General features: G+C 43.1%; 1 protein-coding gene across 5 annotated transcripts in view; it reads right to left on the bottom strand.

Moving 5' to 3' along the window:
- The window catches only part of RPGR (retinitis pigmentosa GTPase regulator), a 61111-nt gene that overhangs the window by 17089 nt on the left and 23006 nt on the right, over positions 1–21016 (bottom strand). For 4 of the 5 annotated variants that reach the window (XM_035725699.1, XM_035725700.1, XM_035725697.1 and 1 more), the window contains exons 12-16: positions 16555–16651; positions 16152–16218; positions 12909–13817; positions 2136–2249; positions 660–717 (exon numbers count right to left, since the gene is read on the bottom strand). In XM_035725699.1, the coding sequence (XP_035581592.1) occupies positions 660–717; positions 2136–2249; positions 12909–13817; positions 16152–16218; positions 16555–16651 (1245 nt within the window). The remainder of the gene's footprint in view (positions 1–659; positions 718–2135; positions 2250–12908; positions 13818–16151; positions 16219–16554; positions 16652–21016) is intronic. The other variant, XM_035725701.1, reaches the window with a different exon arrangement.

The following is a 21016-nucleotide window of genomic DNA, read 5'->3' as shown; positions in this document are numbered from 1 at the left end:
TTTTTAATGAGAACACAGCAAAAAGCACACTTTGATGTGATGGCGTGGAAACACGATATAAGGGTTGTACAGCAAATCCCAGATGATCTGGCTGTAGAAGATGTGGGTCTCAACGGTAATCGTAGTCCCCTCTATACTGTGGCACCTGTTCTCCGACACCAACAGTCAGGCCTGGGAAAGGACCTGTCTTAAATGTCCACAATAAGATGAAAGACCCATGTCTGAGCCCTGGGGGAAATAATGGGATGGCCAGCCGTAGCTCCAGGCCAGCCTGGTCTTTAGCAACGGGGTCTGGCAGTGCCCACCAGAGACATAAACTGAGATGTGGAACAAAAGCCCAACTTAATACTACTGGTTGAAAAGAAAAAAAAGGGTAGTGAAATGGCTGTCCTGAACCACTTAACACTGATATATGAGTAGCTGGGAGAGAGGCGAATGTTTTATATGAAGAAGCTGTGGTGGTGATTAACGAGAACAAGTACTCCTATGCCACATATTTCGGCGCCTGTCATGAGGCTCATGTGACAGTAAAAAGTAGGAAAGAGAATACACGTGTGTAGGCTTTGGTGCCTCAACTCCAGCACAGGGTGCACATGTACGCACGCATGCATGTGTGTGTGTTAAAGTAGCCGGCCTTTTGAAGTCAAATGTGTTCACACCTTTTGGATTTTCATTGTATTCACAAATAGCCCGTTCCTCTTGGTTGGTTTTCTCGTCCTATAAATGAAAAGAAACAATATAATAAAAAACATAATTGTGACGGGCTGGAAAACATCATCTAGGTTTTAGGCAAGGGTTCTCGAGTCAGCCTCTAGCTAACAACATAAACACGTGACTACTGCTTTAGTTTGCTGGGCTTTTGCCTCAGATGCTGAGTGATTGCTAATGTCCCTTCTAGCGTCAAGCTTTTTGATTCCAAAATGTTGCTATGATTCAAGAATTCAACTCCAAGAAGATTCAGGAACGTTAGCTGGTAAATGAACTGGCTCGACATTTCACACCATCAAACTGGAGTTTCAGGAATTCCATGTTAAAGAATTTCAGGGACTACCCAAACTGGAACTCATAAATGTTCCTTATCAATCTTTCCCTCCCTCTGAAAGAAAACAGTCACGGCTAGAAGTTTTTTTTTTTTTTTCCTCAGTGAGAGGAAGGAGTCTTGAGAAAGGAATTAAGAAAATGACCTCGATAGCACAGCCCCATTTTGTAAATTAAAAATACATGCACATAAAACAACACAGGTTTACAAGTACACATTCAAATAAAAGGACAAGCGTGTTTCAGTGGTTGTCTGTGTTATGGAAAAGGAGAACACAAAGGGGATCAATTTAAATAAAGAGAAGCCTTGCGCAGACCAAAGATGCAAGTGATTCACCGACAAGAAGGTATGGTTAGAGGTACAGAAACTGAAAATGAAAACGAATCGACATAGTGTCCCTTTCAGTTTGGTTTTCTGAATTCTGTACCTGTGAAGTTAACCCAGAGCAACATTAGCAAATGAATGATTTCAAACCTATCAACTGTCTCCTAGCAGTGTCCCTCCTGGACAAAACTGCCAAATAGAAGAGATGTTTCTGGCATTCCTAGCTCCACTTTTAGGATGACTTCCTCTTCCTCAGTGATAGCTCCCCCTTTTCTTCCTATAATTCCTTTCTTCTACACCACATCTGCACAGAACTGATCACAGCCTCAAAGACCGCTGTGAACAGCTTTCACTTGTCCACATACACGTAAATACACACATGTACGAGTGCACACACCCACACCTCATTTCTGCCACCAGTATAGGGCTCCTGACTTTGTAATTTCATCATTTCAAGGACCCAGTGCTGAACTGCTTGGTTAATTTCTCAACAGTATATTGTACTGGCCCATATCAGTTCATTTCCACTCAAGCAGGGAACAAACTGCTACCAAGAAGTGTGGAAAGGGTGTTAGAAACAAAGTGTGCCTGATTCATAAATCGGCCAAAGCTTCTCCTAAGGCACATGAACCAAGTTACTCAGAGAAGTATGTCTGCTCCCAAAGGAAGCTGGAGTCGGCCCTGTGCAGAGACCATGGAACTCGCTCTTAGGCAGGATCTCAGGATTTAAGCACATATCATCATACCTTTTCAGTGGTGTCAATCAATATACCTTTTCAGCTGAGTTGTCACTGGCTTCATCTGCTGGCATGTTCTTCTTGCCTTCCGGATATTCATCAATTTCCTCATCCATGTCCTCTAGTTCTTCATCTGAAAATTCATGATCCTGTGGCAAAATTGATAATCAGGGAAGAGGTAAGATTTTTTTTTTTTTAAAAACAGCGATTTGATATTGCAGTCATAAATAATTTATATCATCTCAAAGAATACATAGAATAGAAATCAAATACTGAAGGCAAAGAAATAAAATGCTGCATAACCTATCGTGCATATCAAGTTACCATATTACCAAGGCTTTTCCGCACATTGATCTATTTCAACATTTTCAATGACTAGGATTCCCAAAATTCTATTAGCGTCTACTACAAGGTTAAAATGGAAAAAAAAATTAAATATGCTTTCTGAGCTGTCTCAAAAGAATGCTTTTAAACTTTAGAGAAGTTAAAAAGCGCTCTACTGTAGCATTATAACATAATCATATCTATATATTATGTTCATTTTCCAAAACACAGGGATTTAAAATCACTTCAGAAGTACAATTCACTGATATTCACGAGAGAGAGTTAAGTATAATTACTTACATTCCAGGAAGAAGATAAAGGGACATAGGCAGTTTAAATGGTTTGCTCTCGGTTATTTAAAGCAGAGGGAAAACCAGAGGCAGAATTTAGTCTATCTGGCTCCTGTCCAACTAATCCAAATTACAAGACAGCCTGTCTATGGATTTGATAGAGTAAATCATGTAATACTAAATATAGGCGGAAAATATTAGTTATAATCTTTATTCTATACTGAGATTTTTTTCGCAGTTTCATATTTTGGGTGGAATACTGCTTATTTTTTGTCATTAAGAGATCAGGCTCCTGGGACGCCTGGGTGGCTCAGTTGGTTAAGCGACTGCCTTCGGCTCAGGTCATGATCCTGGAGTCCCGGGATCGAGTCCCACATCGGGCTCCCTGCTGAGCAGGGAGTCTGCTTCTCCCTCTGACCCTCTTCCCTCTCGTGCTCTCTATCTTCATTCTCTCTCTCAAATAAATAAATAAAATCTTAAAAAAAAAAAGATCAGGCTCCTTATTGGACTTTTTTTCCTATGCTTTTCATTTATGCACTTCTCTAATGGCCCCGAAAATAGGTGAGGCAGTAAGCAATTAATGCCTTTTACTCCCTTGAAGAACATTTTTACAAAGTTCACCTTGCCATATTTGCCTCAGACGATATACACCCTTTATATCCCTTGAACACAGTAACTAGCTTCTCGTGGTCACCTTCCTAGTTGCTGTTTGGCTAAGGATGAGCTGGACACCCAAACGAATCTTTAGTGGGTGGTCTGAAAATAATACCTCTCATAATTAACTCACCTTTCTTCTGGCAAAAAATACCAAATGTGAGAGTTCAGGCTAGGGAGACTTACTGTTACTTAGTAACAGACGTTAAGTGGCATCCTCAGGCCAATAGCACCAAGGGTGTGGCCTGATAGCATTTTCACTAAGGACAAGCAATCCAGAAGTGAAGCCTGGAGATTTAAGAGTTTCGGCAGTTACCCAGTTACGCTGGGAGGGCCTGACTTAGGTTAAGCAAAGGTCATGAGGCGGTGCATGCGGGAGGGGAACACAGAGAGGAAAACAGGGTACCAGGGTAGACAGCTATATTAAAGGATGTTCTGCACGTTTAGGTTGGGTAGGGTTAACTATGAGGTAGCTACCATTTACCAATAATTTCTAAAGCTTTCTTTTTTTCTGCATAATTTCCCCTCTAAATGACTTATATTGTATATTATGCCTAGCAAGAAGCACATAGGAGAAGGTAAAATGATCAGAGACTACTTTGGAGGGGAATGGGAAGCAAGATTAACTAGATTTAAGATTTATGGCTGATAGGTGTACTCATGAATATATATATAAACGAGGCCAATTGGAAAGGACAGTGTTCCTGAGACAGAATTTCAGACTCTGTCCATCTGTCTCCCATAGGGAGGGGTCAGTGAGCTGTGTTGTAGCAAAGTCCTCTTCTCTTGGAGAATTCTGCTAGTTTAGCACCTGGGTCAACTCCCATTGTGCTAGTTAACTAAGATATTAATGTAACCATAAGACAATATCATGCTATTATAAAAAGGAACATGACATTTTATCTTATTTTAGAAATAAGCAAAACACTCATTTCTTCTTATAATGAACTATAAATTTACTCATAACTTTATGAAAATCTGTAACAATGAATAACTGCTGGAACGGTATCATTTTTTTGAGAAAGCTCTTAGAAAACATTTTCACTAGAAATCACATCAATTGTAGAACTTTGCACTTAAGCACATTTAGAATTAATCTATTCACATCTGGACAACTACTTTAAATCACAGTACTTACCTTCAAACTGAAACATTTAGGAGAGATTGGCAGAATACTGTCATTTTACAAAGAGAAAGGGCAAAGTTTAAGTACATTCTTGTCACCAGAACCACATAAGACGTTAAGTAGTCTAGAATGATCAACGGAAACACGTCTTGTGTTGGGACCGCAGGAGCGAAGGGAAGGGGGGGCCTGGCTCTCACAAAGGGACAGTTGTCTTGCTGGTCAGGCACAGCACCGGGAGCTGCAGTCTTGGGTCTGGCCCAGGGCCACATTTCTTATGGGAAATATCAAGAAACCAAAATGTTCCTCACGAGGTTTCAGTTTGCTTAAGAATACTACATTGCATACTGGAGAAACTAGAAGTTGCTCTCAGCAATTGGCATAGTGGTCATCCTGGGGGGATGGGAAATGCCTGGAAGGGGGTTTGAAGGGAAGCCTCTGGGGAGCGCTCTACCTTGATCTGGGTGTTGACTATGTGGGCGGGTTCACCTTTTGGAAAATGCACTGAGCTATACACGCATGAGATACGCTCTTTTCTAGATGTATTATACATCAATAAAGAGTTTTAAACAAGTTTTTTAAAGGGACTATAAAGTATAAAATTTTGTGCTACATTTCTCAATTTATGAGATGCCTCAATGTCATATAGGATAGACAATGTTTCCCAAATAGGTTAATAGAGCATAAAACTTCATATCTAAATAATACCACGTGGGGAAGTGTATATATTTAAAATCTCAATCTCAAGGCTTTTAGGACAAGAAGGGTTAACATGGAAGTTCATGTTTTTACTACACTGGAACTCACTGAGGCAGGAAGAGAGAGCGGGGAGGGCATTCAGTACAAAGACCTAGGTGCTGCTATCCAAGCTCTGTACCATCAGCCACGGCCTGAGCAAGGGGTCTAATAATATTACTTTACAGTCTCTCTGTAGAATGGGAAAATGACACCAGCAATACCTACCTCAGAGGGTTCGTATCAAAATTAAAAAGATTATTTACAGAGAAAATAACACAAGCAAACAATGAGCATCTGTATATAAGTGATTTTAAGACTCCCTAGTATACATTGAGGGCCATCAAAAAAACAAGATGCTTGGGCACCTTTTTGCCATAAAGTCCCAGATCTTATCACTAGAAAATAGTTGATTGAAAGTGTTCACATATTTGTTCTACCCTCTCGCACAGCTCCCTTTACTGTCTGCCAGGAGCCCAGAAGCTAGAACAAGCAAGGGAAGAAGGCAGGACGCGTCAGGAGCAGCCTAGGACGACAGGGAAGTGGAGGGGCGCCTTGGCTGGACTGTGGGCCAGTGCTGCCTCAGGTCCAAGTCAAGCCCAGAAAACACTGTTACAGTATAAAACTTCCCGGTATTTCAGTGTTGGCAATGGATTCAAGCGTTAACCAGAATCACTGTGTATACCAAGCAAAGTGAGTCTGCAAGCCGGGTTGCACCGAAGGGCTCCCAGTTTGACCTCCAAATTATTGCGGTCTAATGTCACTACTTTACAATCTCTAAACTCCTCCTCCTTTCTATGTACCAATCCCTTAGTTCATTCCTAATCTGGTATTTTTGCCACAAAATCCATTCCAGTTTGACGCTTGTAAGCAGGCCTGCAAAAGTGGCTACAATGCTGAGGATACAAACTTCTTGCTGGTAGGCAGTTTTACTCTTTATGTTTGAGTTATTTTTTAACCTATTTTGATAAAAACATTAGGACACAGGGCAATCTGTTGTCCCGTACCATCAGCCTTTCACCACGCTTCAAACGTTGAGGGACAGTACTGGACCCACGTATGGTGTGCAGACTTTCATTCTACCCCGTATTTAAGGGGGTTATCATTATTGTTACTCACTTCATTCCCACAGATCTACTTCCATAAGCCAATTTTGGGGAGGGGGCAGCTATGTTGTACTTAAACAGAAGTCAGGTTCACATGACTAGACTCAATGCACATCTGTCAGTGACCTGGAGATTCCCGAGGGTAGTTCTGTACCTGACTTGATGTGGTCAGAGGGGTTAATTAGAGGAACACGGGTTACCATTTGCTGAGTACCTCTAACATGTTTCATGTGTTAATTTAACTATCCAAAGACCCCTCCCTTTAAAAAAAGAAAGAAAGACTCAGAAAGGTTTTTAAAAAAAGAAAAGTTTTTCCATGTGTCCACACAGCTCATCTGTGAAGGGCTGGGGTGTGAATCCAGGCCTACTGGGGGCCAGTGCCCAGGCTCTTTCCCAGCTCTGCTCAAATACGTGAAGACCAGAACAGGTGCCCTCAGGGCTGATCCCCGCCCCCCCCCCCCCCCCCCCCCCCCCCCCCCGCCGCCACCGCACTGAAACTGACAGCTCTGTAGTCTCTTCCTTTCTGCTGATCAGCTCACTTCGACAACGTCCTGTGCTTATGTACCCTTGTATATAGTAATAGCAAGTGCAATTCTAAGGTGTTTTCCCCAGGGCATCAGAGTCCCTGACTCTAAGGTGGCCTTCCTGGAGCTCCCTCTTTACTGGCAATGTGGGCTCTGGCCAGCCTTCTGCTGGGCCTCTCCCAGACCTCTCTGCAGCCCTCCACCATGCCTTCCTTGGCTTGGGTGGTACCTCTCTTTCCTAGAAAGTGTCCCTACACCGCCTCCTTCTCGGACTTCCTTTCTCAACCTCCCCATTAGCTACTGAGGTTTCCTCAAACTCTGTCTTCAGTTCTCTTCTTCTCGTACCACGAGGGCTGCCTCTCACTCAACTCCATGGTTTTAATGACCCTAAAAGCTGGCGATACCCAGCAATCTCCCTGAGTTCCAGGCCCACACATGTATCTGTCTGCTGAACATCTGGGTCAACAAGCCCAAGCAGGCTCCTAAACCTGCCCCTACTCCTGTTCTCAGCCTTGGCCAATGGCGCCCTTTCCACCGGCTCTTCACACAGAAACAAGAAAAGCTTCGCCTTGTCTCTCCCTCCAGGTTGCATCTCTTTACTAAGCCCTCCAATTCTATCCCTAAAGCTCTCTTGATAACACATGTCCCCAACTCTCTGTCCACACTGTCTAGTCCCCTCTTCTGTTTCTGCCTGCTCTCCTCGAGCTGCCTCCTAACTGGCACCCCTGGTTCTGGTCTTGCTCCCTCCAACCCACCCTCCCTATTGCTGCCAGACCGTTACAAAAACCCAAGTGTGACCACCTTACTCTTGCTGTTTAACATCTCTCAAAAACACATTAAGGTCCTTTGCCTCTCTACCCAGAACCAAAAGACACTCTAAGTTGTGGTCACACTGAAATACTCTCAGGGCTCCCATCAACTGGGAAAACCTTGCCCCTGCCGCTTGCATGGCTAGCTTTTACTTCTCACGACTCAGCTGACATTTCCCCGTTGCTCCCTGGAAGCCCTTTCCTAGCCCCTCTCTGCTGAAGTGCAGAAGTGGCCGCTGCAGTGCCACTCCTGAGATGCTCTATTGTCTGCGTAAAGTTTCTGGTCAGCCTATAGAAACAGCCAAGAGTCCCCTGAGATCCGGAACTGTATCTTACTCTCGGCATACTCAAGGCACAAAACCACTGTCTTCTTAATTAAGGGACTTCATGAAGGAAAGCAAAAGATTTGTTTTCAGATCATATTTTTATCTTCGGGTAGCCCTGGCTAAAAAGAACACAGGAGTGGGGGTGGGGGGATATATCAGGTAACTAAAGGGCATTGTTAAGTCATAGGTAAAGGCAGGGCCATGGGAACTCCTTTTACCTGGTGTCCTTTCAAGACATCTGTACCCACCTAATGTCCCTGACGGGTAAAAGGGCCACAGGAGGCTGCCTGTAAGCGGCCCTCGTTTCTTGAGCTCTCCCTGATTTGGGAAAGCTTCCATTCCCTTTTGGGTGATTGCTATGTATGTACATACTTATTTGTTGAGGGAATAGTATGTACCAGATATTAAGTTACAGGTCAGGGACATTGGGAAGAATGAGGGAAGAAGGAAGCACAGCACCTTCCTCTGTGGTAGCATTTTATCTTGAAGGTATACGTGCATAGCAAGTTGACCTCCCTAGAATGCCATTACAGAAAACATTCCATTGCACTCACCTCAAGAGCTGCTGGTTCGGCAGCAGCAGATGTTTCTGTGATACTCCTTTGTAGCTTACCTGAAAAATTTTTCTGCCAGAGTCCTCATTTGAAACTGTAACTCAACGGATTCTACACACACCCCTCACGCTGGCCTCAGTAATAACCAGTGAGAAACTACAATAAAAGCTTGATCCACCAGCAGATGGGGACAATAAAGAAGGAACCAGTTATTCCGATCTGTTTTACCAAGTACTAACTCACATCTCAAATGAAGAGGCCCGTGCTCTTGACCAGAACACTATGCCTGCCCGAGCTACTGCTTCAAAAAGAGCATACGACACTTTGGTTGGCCAGGGAAATGTGAAGAAATGGGCAGGAAATGCTGTTTAAAAGTGGCTCTCTAAGGCCAGCTCAAATACTGAGATGGGCACATGCTCAGAACACCATTTCAGTGTTGCTGGCTGGTGAGGTCTCACCTTTGACATTAACAACTTGAGGGTTAAGGGTTTCTTTTCTCCCTGAAGGCTTTTCCTTTATGAACTCCATTCTACTGTTCATCTCAGTGAATCACTTTAAGCCAACGTTTTAAATAAACATGTTGGGCCCTGGCTTTAACCACACAGCGCAAACACTTGATCAAAGTACCAATTCCATTTCACTGACCGTCACTGAATGTGGCCGAATTTGGTAGAACCCTGCAATGCCAACTTAGCATGTTTGGTTAGTTAGCGGAAGCTACCAGAGACCCCTGAAGCTAAAACAAAACCTACAGTTGCTCCTAGGAGTCTCTTCTCTTTGTACTCTAGTCTCTCCCCCCATATTCTTTCTCACAGAGAATCAAATGTGCGAAGGATTCAACTACACAAAATTCACAGGAAGTTTCCCATCCCGATTCTCCTTGCTAAAAGGAGAAGAAATCCCTCATGCCCAAGATATGGAAGGGACTGGGGCGGGAAACCAGTTGAAAAGGGCGCTATGAATAAAGAACAGTCAAATGATCTAGCTGTATGGAAAATACTGAAAATTTTACGGGAAGATTGAATTTACGCGAATCAAAATCTAGCCTCTCGAAAATTCAGTATCTAGTGTTAGTTTCTCTTTCCACAAACAATTACTGATGGTATACATTTACATTTTATTTTACTTGAAACAGTCTGACAAGCAACAAACAGAGTTACAGAATAGTCAATGAAGAAACACTGAGGGTACATAAGACACTGGGAATGATGATTCTGATAATACAGTTAAAGCTCAGAAGTTATAGTTTAAAAATACAGAATGACGAAGACAAGGTACATTAAAGCTCTTCCTAAGTTTTTAAGAGTAAAGAACAATACATAATTTATAGAAAACTCAATTCTAAAGTGCGATTTTTCTTCTAACTTAAAAAACTTTTATGCAAATGACAAACACAATGGGAATAAATGAGCCTGTTAGAACAAAAGAATCTGAGAGTTAGGAGGGACTATAGTTCTATCATCTAATCCGCTCCATTTTACACATGAGGAAACTGAACCCCAGTGAGGAGCTCTGCCTGGCTAATAAATACGTACAAGTTTTACATACTTCCCGAATATATGTTTAGGTTCACCTCCATTTCATGAGATATACTGCCATTTGTCCGGATAGTAACTAAAAGACATCACGTTAAGATCTAAGCTCTGAATCCAGCTGACCCTTGGTAGATTGTTGCAAAAAGGACACATGAAAGGTAAAAAAAAAAAAAGCACTATTTTTTTTAAAATGCGAATTCTTCATTTTAGCTTTACAATACCATCCACCTTATAAAATTATTCTATGTAGTAGGGCCAACTGAAATCAGAGACCAAAAGAAATTCATAAGAAATGAGATGTTTTTATAGCCCTGAAGGATCCATGCCATCTTTAAAGGGACCAGTGTGTATATACAAATGCAGCATTCTTATAGTATACTATTTCCTAACTCTGTCTTTAATGAGGAATATATATGTTAATTATCTGCTATGACCTTTTGATATTTTCTAGTGACAGATTTATAACTTGGGGGGAAAATAAACCAAAACATTAGTTTAAGAGGAGCCAAATTTGCCAGTGCTTTGTGTTGTCTTTATCAGTCTCCACTGTGAACGACACATAAAGTAACCATGACAAAAAAACAGTTTAATAAAACATATTAAGTGCCTAGTACGTGTTAAGATGCTCAAACTGTTGGCTGGCCAACAGTTTTAAATGTAAAGTTTGTTAAATTTAAAATTTAAATTTTTAAAAATTTAAAAAGTTTAACAACTTTCAAATTTAAAGTTTGTTACTCAATTCTAGATAATGTGGTAATACATTATTCCAGAATCTTTTGGAACCTGGTGGCCCATTTTCTATAGGTTGTTTTGACCGCACTGGCGTTTTGGACCTCTGTACCTCATGCTCTTTCCCCTTTCCCTCTGTGTTGGTAATAAACTTCGGAGGGTACGCCTTATCTTTGTCACATTTCACAGACCCTCTGATTTTGCCTGCTTTGTTGGACTCTTTTCCTTCACCTGGTCTTCCCTGCTTTTCACTCTCTTCATCTCCTGCCTCCTCGGATTTCCCCCTTCTTCCTCGGCGTCCTCCTCTCCCCTCCCTCGCCCTCCACTCTGCTTCTTCCCCTCCCCCTCCCCCTCTCCTTCCTGTCCTCCTCCCCTTCTTTCTCCTCCTCCTCCTCCCCTCTCCTTCCCCTCCTCCCCTTCTTCTCTTCCTCCCCTACCTCCTCTTCTCCCTCTCCTTCCTCTTCCCTCCCCCTCTCCTTCTCCCCTGCTTTCCCTCTTCTTCTTCCTCCTCTCTGGTTCCCCCGCTTCTCCTTCTTCTTCTTCCCCCTCTCCTTCTTCCTCTCTTCACTTTCTCCTTCATTTCCTTCCCCTTCTCCTTCCTCCTCTGCTTCCTCCTCTCCTTTCTCTGCTTCTCCCTCTCCCTCCTCCCCCCCTTCATTTTTTTCTTCCCTTCCCCTCTCCCTCTCCTTCCTCTTCCCCCTCTCCTTCCTCCTCCACTTCCCCTTCCCCCTCTCCTTCCTCTTCCGCTTCCCCTCTCCTTCCTCCCTTCTCCCTCTCCTTCCTCTTCGCTTCCCCCTCTTTCCTCCCTTCTCCTCTCCTTCCTCTTCCGTTCCCCCTCCCTTCTCCTCTCCTTCCTCTTCCCCCTCCTTCCCCTTTCTCCTCCCCTTCCCCCCCTTCCTCTCCTTCCTCCACTTCCCCTCCCCTTCTCCTCTCCTTCCTCCACTTCCCCCTCCCTTCTCCCTCTCCTCACTCCCCCTCCTCCCCCTCACCCCCTCCCCTTTCCTCTCCTTCCTCCACTTTCCCTCCCCTTCTCCTCTCCTTCTTCCTCTTTCCTTTCTCCTCCACTTTCCCCTCCCCTTCTCCCTCTCCTTCCTCCACTTCCCCCTCCCCTTCTCCCACTCCTTCCTCCACTTCCTTCCCCTTCTCCCTCTCCTTCCTCCACTTCCCCCTCCCCTTCTCCCTCTCCTTCCTCCCCTTCTCCTTCTCCTTCCTCCTCCACTTCCCCCTCTCCTTCCTCCCCTTCTCCCTCTCCTTCTCCCCTTCTCCCTCTCCTTCCTCCACTTCCCCCTCTCCTTTCCCTCTCCTTCCTCCACTTCCCCCTCTCCTTCTCCCTCTCCTTCCTCCACTTCCCCCTCCCTTCCCCCTCTCCTTCTCCACTTCCCCCTCCCCTTCTCCCTCTCCTTCCTCCACTTTCCCCTCCCCTTCTCCCTCTCCTTCTTCCCCTCTCCTTCCTCCTCCACTTTCCCCTCCCCTTCCTCCCCTTCTCCTTCTCCTTCCTCCTCCACTTCCCCCTCTCCTTCCTCCCCTTCTCCCTCTCCTTCCTCCCCTTCTCCCTCTCCTTCCTCCCCTTCTCCCTCTCCTTCCTCCACTTCCCCCTCTCCTTCTCCCTCTCCTTCCTCCTCCCCTTCACCTCCTCTTTTCGTCCCTTCCCCCTCTCCTTCCTCCCCTTCTCCCTCTCCTTCTTCCTCTCCTTCCTCCTCCGCTTCCCCTCTCCTTCCCCTTCTTCTTCTTCTTCCCCCTCTCCCTGTCCTTCCTCTGGTCCTTCTTCCTCTTTCCTTTCTCTCCTCCTCCTTGCCTTCTTCTCCTCTTCCCTTCCCTGTCTTCTTCCCCTCCTCTCCCTCCCTCCCCTTCCCTCTCATCTCTCTTCTCCTGCCCTTCTCCTTCCTCCATCCCTTTGTCGCTTTCTTCCTCATGGCCTCGTTCCCCCTCCCTTTGCTCCCGGCCCTCCTCCTCTTCTAGGTCTTTCTCTCCCTTACCCAGGCCCTCCATTTCTCCTCCTCCTTGTCTTCCTCCTCACTTTGCCTCTGTTCCACTCCTGAATTTCCCTCCCGCTGGATTCCCTCACCTCCACCTCCTGCCTTTCCCTTGCCTTCACTCACCTCTGCTCTGTCCGTCAGGACGTCTGTCAGGACGTCTGACAGGATCTCTATTTCCTCCTCCCGTTTTCTTGCAGGCAACTTCACATTGTCCTCACTTGCCTTTACCTCTCGCTCCTCTATTCCACTTCCTTCTGACTCCTCCGCTCCTTCCTGCTCTTCGGGGATCTCTGACAAGCGGTCACACTTAAAATCATACTTTGCCATGAATTTGGATATTCTGTATTCAGCCTCTTCCTCATGTCCTCGCTCGAAAAACATCCTGCTATACCACAGGTTTGGGTCAGCTTCCACTTCGTCACCCTCCTTCTCTCCACTACTGACTTCTACTGACTCGGCCTGCTCGAAGCTGTCAACGGTACCTTGCTGACTTGCGCTTTCACCTTCCAGGTAACTGTCTGGCTCCTCTATAGATTCTCTTTCGCTGTCAAAAATCACATCTCTATTTGGTAAGTCATCAAAGAACATATTAATATTTCTTAAATTCTCTTCGCTTCGTCTCCTAGCCTCCAGATCTGCCATTTCCGCCAGCTCAGTTTCCTTTTCACACACCGTTTCTTTTGCGTCTGGATCCTTCTGCCTCTGGCCTCCATCACTTGCCTTTGCTATGGCCTTACCGTCAGGCGGATAAATACAGCGCTTACTTTCACGTCTAAATAGCTCTCTTGGCACACGCCCTGCACGGGTGTCAGCCCAAGGCCCAGGCTGGCCTGGGTCATTACCTACGTCCTCATCTGAAAATGCTTCCATAGTCACAGCTGCTGGCATCATGTACATTCCTTTGGCCAAAAGTTGTTTATAGGCTTTCCCCTCTTTCACTGTTTTAGACATCTCGTCACTTGCAAATCCTCCACTATCATCATTTCCAGAGTGAGCTGTACGCTGCTTCGGTTTCTCAATTGTTTCTTGTTTCTGTAAATTTTTGAAGTAATCGTCATACTACTATTAGTTGACAAAGGTAACTTATCTACTACGAAACACTGCCAAGATTTTGCATTACTCTTAAGTTTCGCTAGCAGAATAAAAATGTCCAGTTTTACCAGACGTTTTGCTCAGATTTGGCTTTCACTGGAGATAACTTCTGCCACTCTCTAAGTCTGCAGCACACTCGATGCTGCTGTGGCACACGTGTCTGCATCTAACTCGCACATGCTCGCTACCTGCTCTCACGTTGCCACTACTCACAAAGGACCATCAGTATGTCTTCTCTACCCCTTTTCTTAATCTGAATCAAGTCTTAAATAGAATACCTTTCCAGACTGATGATTGTGTAAAATACTGGTAAAAAAAAAAAATGTACACACTTCTCTTGCATGCAGTCAGGTTCAGTTTCCTTTTCTTCCCCACCTTCCCTGTTATTTTAATTGTCAAATTTTGATTGGTCTTTTAATTCCGTGAAATTCACAGAATTAAAGAAAATATGACATTGTTAAACACTGGAAAAAATGAATAGCTTACTTCTACAAGAAAAATCTGAAATGAAATTTTTCATCAGCATACTAAATAATATGTTTCTTTTCAAAACAAATCTTTGAGTTTTCAAATTTTTGACCCTCTTCCTTTTATCTATTACATTCTTTAATTATCATAAACTTGCATACATGAAACCAACCACCATGTGGAAAAAATATCTAGGGTAAAATGTTAAGATTTTTATAAAAACTATGAAATTAAACACTGCAATTTGAATGATACATTAAGAATATGAAATTCATTTCCTGCTGGACAAAATAAGGCAAAAATCAAATTGTTGACCTAAATTCTAGAAGCTAACGAATTCAAATATTTGATGAATTTGCGTCTCTGGAGAGTAAAACCTCACTAAATCGAGTGTTACAAATTGCCGTGAGTGCTAGGCTTAGGAAGAGGTCATTTTTTTGCCCAAAAAAAAAAAAAAAAAACCCACAAAAATTAAAACAGCACAAGTTAAACATCAATATATGGAAATACTATAATAAATCTTTTTTTCATTCACTAAAATAAGTCTGGTTGGGCCTCTACTTAAAAGGACTATGTGAAGTATAAAATACATTATCAGTTTAAAAGAAAGTGCTTTCCTTCTGTTTGTTCTAGATCCTATTCTTTAAAAAGTCACAATTCTTTCAAGAGCCCTAAAGAGAGGCAGAGAGGCCCGGTTGCCAGAAATGATTTTTAAATGTATGTGTCTTTATTTCCCTAGCATAATCAAATAGTTCAGAAGAGGCAGAGCCTTGGGTCTAAGAGAAGAGGCAGGAGAGACACAGGAAAGATGTGCGCTTGGAAGTGTAGTCAGTCAATAAAGTCAGTCAACCTTTGCTGAGCTTCCACACTGGGCTAGGACAACAGTTCTCCCATATTCAAAAGGAATGCTGTTACTCACCATGCCTCTCAGTAAAACAGACGTAAGACTAACAAAGGCTGGCACTAAATTTTTATAATTCAGCAAGACTCTCTTGCATTTCGGTGACTTTAAGGATTTTTAGCTTAATAATGTGGCAAAGGCACTGGAAACAGAAATTAAATATTGTCTAGAAGCCTTCTTCCTTCAATTCATATTTCTCCAACTTACTTTTCTAATCCCCAAACCCCTCCTTCCTTTCACCCCATAAAGTCTGGTCCGTAAAGCCAGGAGAAGCAAAGGATTTCAGGGCAGGCCTTTCTCTCTCCAGGGTTGTGAAAACCACCAACTATTCCTTCCTCTTGCTATTCGCTGGTTATTCATTAAAAGTCTCTTTATCACCCATGCATAGTTTCTGATTAATTTCCAAATGTTTAATTTTGTTCTTAGGCTATCAATTCCATGACAGATTAAAGCCCATTCCACACACTGGAAAAGCAATTATCAAATATTTTCACTAAAACCACCAAATTTTAGAGCTAGAAAAGATGCTATCATCTTTGAGAACAACACGGTAACTCAACCAAAGTCATACTCAACCCAAGTCCGAGAACCATTCTGATCAACAGTAGCCTCTTCTAATACTTATGAACTGCCATAATAATCCTTTGCTTTGATGATAAGAAAATGTGGCTACTATGACTTGTTAAGTGACACCAAAAAGCCAATTTCAGCAATGAAATCCTGTCATATATCCGAAATAGATACCAACAGAACAAACCTAAGTTGAGGCTACCTACAATGTAATCCTCTTTTAAAATCTAAAGTAAATGAATACTTATCTTTCATGTATTCTTTCCAGAAAACTTTCAAGAAAAAATATGAACTGTTCTTACCCACCATAATGAGAATAACTCTCTATATTATACCTTTTGTTTTTGAATTGGTGATAATTTTAATGACTTCTCGTTGGAATTCAGGCTCATCATATGTGTCTGCAATAAATAAAAAGTATATGTTCTAAAAAGAATAAAGACTATATATGAGATTATATATTTATACATCCTTATATATAAAATGAACCAAAACAGTATTCAGAGAGTAACATAATCTACTCTCAACTGCATACTAATGATACGAGGATCAAAATTAATTGTATTGTAGGTAATCTTATACTTCAATAAAATAATAAAATATAACATATAGAAATAACAAACAAAATGAAGCCCAAACCTTTTTAATGCAAGGAACAGCACAGGATGTACACATATACAAATACATGATGAAATGAAATCCGAACATATCTATATAGATAAATAAGAAAACCATTACATATTTAAGACATCAGTAGTTTCTCCAAGGCTTCCTGAATCTGCATGCTGAAGAACTGTCTGTCTCTTTCCCTTTGGCCATTTTATCCTGAAAGAACCTGATTAAAAGGGAAAAGAGAAAACCAGCTTTCAATGGAAAATTGAAAGACAACTGGACAATAAATTATGCTGTAATATAAAGTCCAGGCATAATTTTACTAAAGTCCTTTAACCTCATGTTAAGGGAATTGAACAGAGTTCATTCACAGTGTTAAGAGGTTTTAAAGTCTCTTTCTCAAAGTTCAAAGACTTCCAGGCTGATGAGACAGCAACTGCTTCCTTCACATGAACAGGCAAACACCATACCTTTGGGGAGAACTACTACCTAGGTATCAAGCACTGTAAACAGTGATTCCCCCAAAAAGGGGTCCCAGTGACCCACATCCTCCTGATATGGGGTCCCCTTGTGTCGTTCCCTTCCACATTTTACCAGGTTGTTCCGTTATGGCCAACAAAACAAAGCAGTCATAATTGTGAAGTCATTGCAGTTTCTATCTCGGTCCCCCCTCTGTCTTTCTTGCATCACTTTCTCCCGGGGGAAGCCATGCTAGGACCATTCCTAGGGAGAAGTCCATGCACTGAGGAAGTAAAACCTCCTGCAGTGGCCACCCGCGAGTGGGCATGGACAAGCATCCTTCAGCCCCAGTGGAGCCTTCGGGTGACTACAGCCCCATCTGAAGCACGATTGCAACTGCATGAAACGCTCTGAGCCAGAACCCCTCGGCTAGGCTGCTCCTGGATTTCTGACCCTCACAACCTCTGTGAGATGAGTTTTAAGGCCACTTGTTATGTTGAAAAATCAGATAACTGGTACAAGCACCTAGAAACTTTCATGGAAAACTGCCAGGTTATTAGGTCATTGAGCAGGTAACTAGAACTTATGAGCTCTACTTGATGTTTCATTTTTCTCAATTAATACACCCCCATTTAGCACCCACATGTTTATTTGAGAGGAGCTCCTGACGAAGTCTTTGCTAAAAATGCTAGTCCCCACTGATCTCGGCCTTATTAAATTCATTCAATTCAAAGAAGCAATAAACAGTTTGTGTTTATTTTCATGTGAAGTGATACATGCAAGATAATCAACTTAATTAACGGCTCATTCTTAGTGATACCTATCATCTGAAGGGAATATAAAATATAGGATATACTGGCATGAGAAATCACACCTGAATGTTGGGAATCAGGAAATGTTTCACTAAAGAGGTGTGGGGAAGAGTGAGTAGAATTCTGAGATGCAGTGGTGGAGGTGGACGGAGAAGAAAGTGAGGCCCACTAACAGAAGCAGCAGAATGGCTTCTACCGAAGGCTGACCATGTGCTGGAACACATCGCTTTCACACGTGTCGAGTTACCTCCATGACAGCAAGAGAGGTAAGTAGCGTATCCCCACTTCACAAATGAATAAATGAAGTGCCGAGTGTCGGTCTCAGGTCTGTCTTGACTTCACAGCCTTCTCCACTAAGTCTGACTGTGAAGAGCTCAGTGTGATCAAAATTAAGAGTCGGAAACTTTCTCTGTAAAAGGCCATCTAGTAAACATTTTAGGCTTTGTGGCCATATACAGTCTCCAGCCTAACGACTCAAACTCTGCCGCTGTCATGTCAAAGCAGCCATAGGTAATACATAAAGGAATCGCGTGACTGGATTCCAATAAAACTTTAATTACAAAAACAAGTGGCTGGCTAGATGTGGCTCACGAGACCGTACTTTACAGACCTGTGACCTGCATTAAGGTTATAAGAAAAAAGTAATGAGAGATGAAGCTACAAAAGCAGGTGGGAGTTCCATGGGGAAACTTACACTTATTTTCACAAATATCAGGGATTCCCAGAAGCCCCTGGAGCAGATGGGGAACTAAAGCTGTACCTGAGGAAGACTGACGTAGAAAGTGCTAAATGGGATAGACTGGAGAGGGCAGAGAATGGAGGTTTGGAAAATGGAGAAAGCATTGAAGCTCACGGCATTGCTTACACTTGACTGAGAAAAAAAAGCCATCAAGACCTGATCTGCCTTATCTTTCCCCCCAACAACTGTACACATTTACCTCAATTTTCCTGTTGAAATATTGGATGCAAAACTGCTCTGTAGGCAAGCCCCATCCCTCCATGTCCATTAGCATACAAAAATGCTCTACTATTTCCCATTGACTCCGCATCTCCTCTAGTTGCCAGCCCTTTCCTCTGCTCCTCTTCATGACCAAAATATGCAAAAGAATTCTCTACACACCCTAGCTCCTCTTCACTTCCTCATTTCCCATTCAAGCCTCAACTCTTAGCCCTCTGGCTTCTGCTCTTATCTTCCCCTGAAGCTACTCTTGTCAAATCACGGGTCCTCTCCACGAAGCCCAATCCATGGGATGCTTCTTTGAGCTTTCTCTTTGGCCTCTGAGCAGTACTTTGAACTCATGACCCTACTCTCTTCTGATTTCCCTCCTCTGACCCTACTACTGACTGGGGCTGAGGAAAACTTCTTTGCTGGCTCCTCCTCTCTTACCCTCTAAATGTAAGATGTTCTTCAGGCTGACTCCTGGGCTCTCCTGTCTTGCTACTCTGTTATCTATCAGGTGATTTCACCAAGTCCCATGGATTGTAAATACCACCTCTGTGTTGTTGGGTTCCAAATGTACCTCCCGAGTTCAGACCTCCCTTCCGAACTTTAGGCTTGCATATTCAACTGCCTGCTCCGTATTTCTGCTTGGATGTCTTGCAGGTATCCCAAGCTCGATTTTTGTTTTCCTCAAGCTTGTCAACCATCCTCTTGCCTAAGAATCATCCTTGATTCTTCCCTTTCCTTCACCTCTATGTGTAAATTCAGTTAGTTCTAGGTCTCAAATGCACTCCCAATCTGCCCCCTTCTCTCCAGCTCCACAGCAAACATCCTGGACCACACACCATCATCTCTTGCAAAGGGCTCTTAAGTATTCTTCCTACCTTTGGTCTTCCCTGCCTGCAGTCCACACAGAGGCAAAAGTGAACATCTTAAAATGTAAATTGGATTGGAGCACATCACTCCACTGATTAAAACCCTTTAATGACTTCCTATTGCACTTAAGAAGAGCACTCAAATCAAAGAGGCTTCTCACAGCCTATAAAATCATGAATACTTTTTTACTCTTTTCTCCAACATCTCGTCTAGCCTTTTCCCGCATTCTCTAGCTCCAACAGTCTTTTTTCCTTTTCTTATAAACTGCCTCCAAGTCTTTGCCTATATAATTTTGTTTGCCTAGAATGCACATAAGCTCTCTCTTCATGTGGCTGTCTTTCTTATCCTTTATGTTTTAGCTTAAATGTCACCTTCTCAGTAAGGTCTTCCCTGACCTTCCTCCCTCCACGATAAACACTGAAGTCTACAAATAATTTAGAAAAAGTCATGTTGTATGTTAGATATAACTTTCAGAATACTTTTAAGACAGTTTTAGCAAACAGTCATAAAAGATAAGGAATAGCTTTTCCTTTGGCTCTAGCTACAAAACTCTGTATATGTTCACATTCAAATCTCTTGAAGTGGGAAAACAACTTCCCCCAAACCATAAACTTCTCTTTTCCTTGTACACACTGTTGTCAGACTCCACTTTTACCGTGTACAGGCCTGAAGGGTGTCAGTGATGCTTATCTCAAAATGAAGCATACAAAAGTTCTGTGTGAGATTCGAGAAACTGGCTCATTATCAGGGGCGCCTGGGTGGCTCAGTCAGTTAAGTGTCTGACTCTCGATTTTGGCTCAGGTCATGATCTCAGGGTCCTGAGACTGGGCTCTGAGCTCAGCATGGAGCATGCTTGAGATCCTCTCCCTCTGCCCCTCCCCCCACATGCATGTTCTCTCTCTCTCTCTCTCTCAAATAAAATAAACCTTTGGAAAAAAAAATACAGTTTAAGAAACTGGCTCATGATCAAGGTCCTAGCTGTAGATCTATGCCCATGGCCCACAATTCCTGCTTTTACTACCTCAGCTTTTGCCTAGGTTCTTGATCCCAAAGATACTAAAAATGACCTGTGTCGTGGTTCTTAATCCCACGTGCCCAAATCATCTTAATTCCAAACCTACTGTTTACTCTGATCTCTTGATCCTGGCTTCTTGCCCTGCCCCTACCATTCAAGCATATGCCCTTTGGTAACATATACACACTCTTAAGATACATAAATGCCTATAAACAAATTATTTACAAGAGGTGTATAATAGGGGCGCCTGGGTGCTCAGTCGTTAAGCGCCTGGCTTCAGCTCGGGTCATGATCCTAGGGCCCTGGGATCGAGCGCCCGATGCGGGCTCCCTGCTCCGCGGGAAGCCTGCTTCTCCCTCTCCCACTCCCCCCTGCTTGTCTTCCCTCTATCGCTGTCTCTCTGTCAAATGAATAAATAAAAATCTTTTTTTAAAAAAAGAGGTGTATAATAACAAAAGAGCTGGCATTACAATTTAAAATATAATG

Source organism: Zalophus californianus, chromosome X (assembly GCF_009762305.2).
Source record: "Zalophus californianus isolate mZalCal1 chromosome X, mZalCal1.pri.v2, whole genome shotgun sequence".
In the NCBI taxonomy this organism is placed as follows: Eukaryota; Metazoa; Chordata; class Mammalia; order Carnivora; family Otariidae; genus Zalophus; species Zalophus californianus.
Note: the sequence above shows the minus strand (reverse complement) of the source record. Positions and strands in the feature narration are given on the sequence as shown.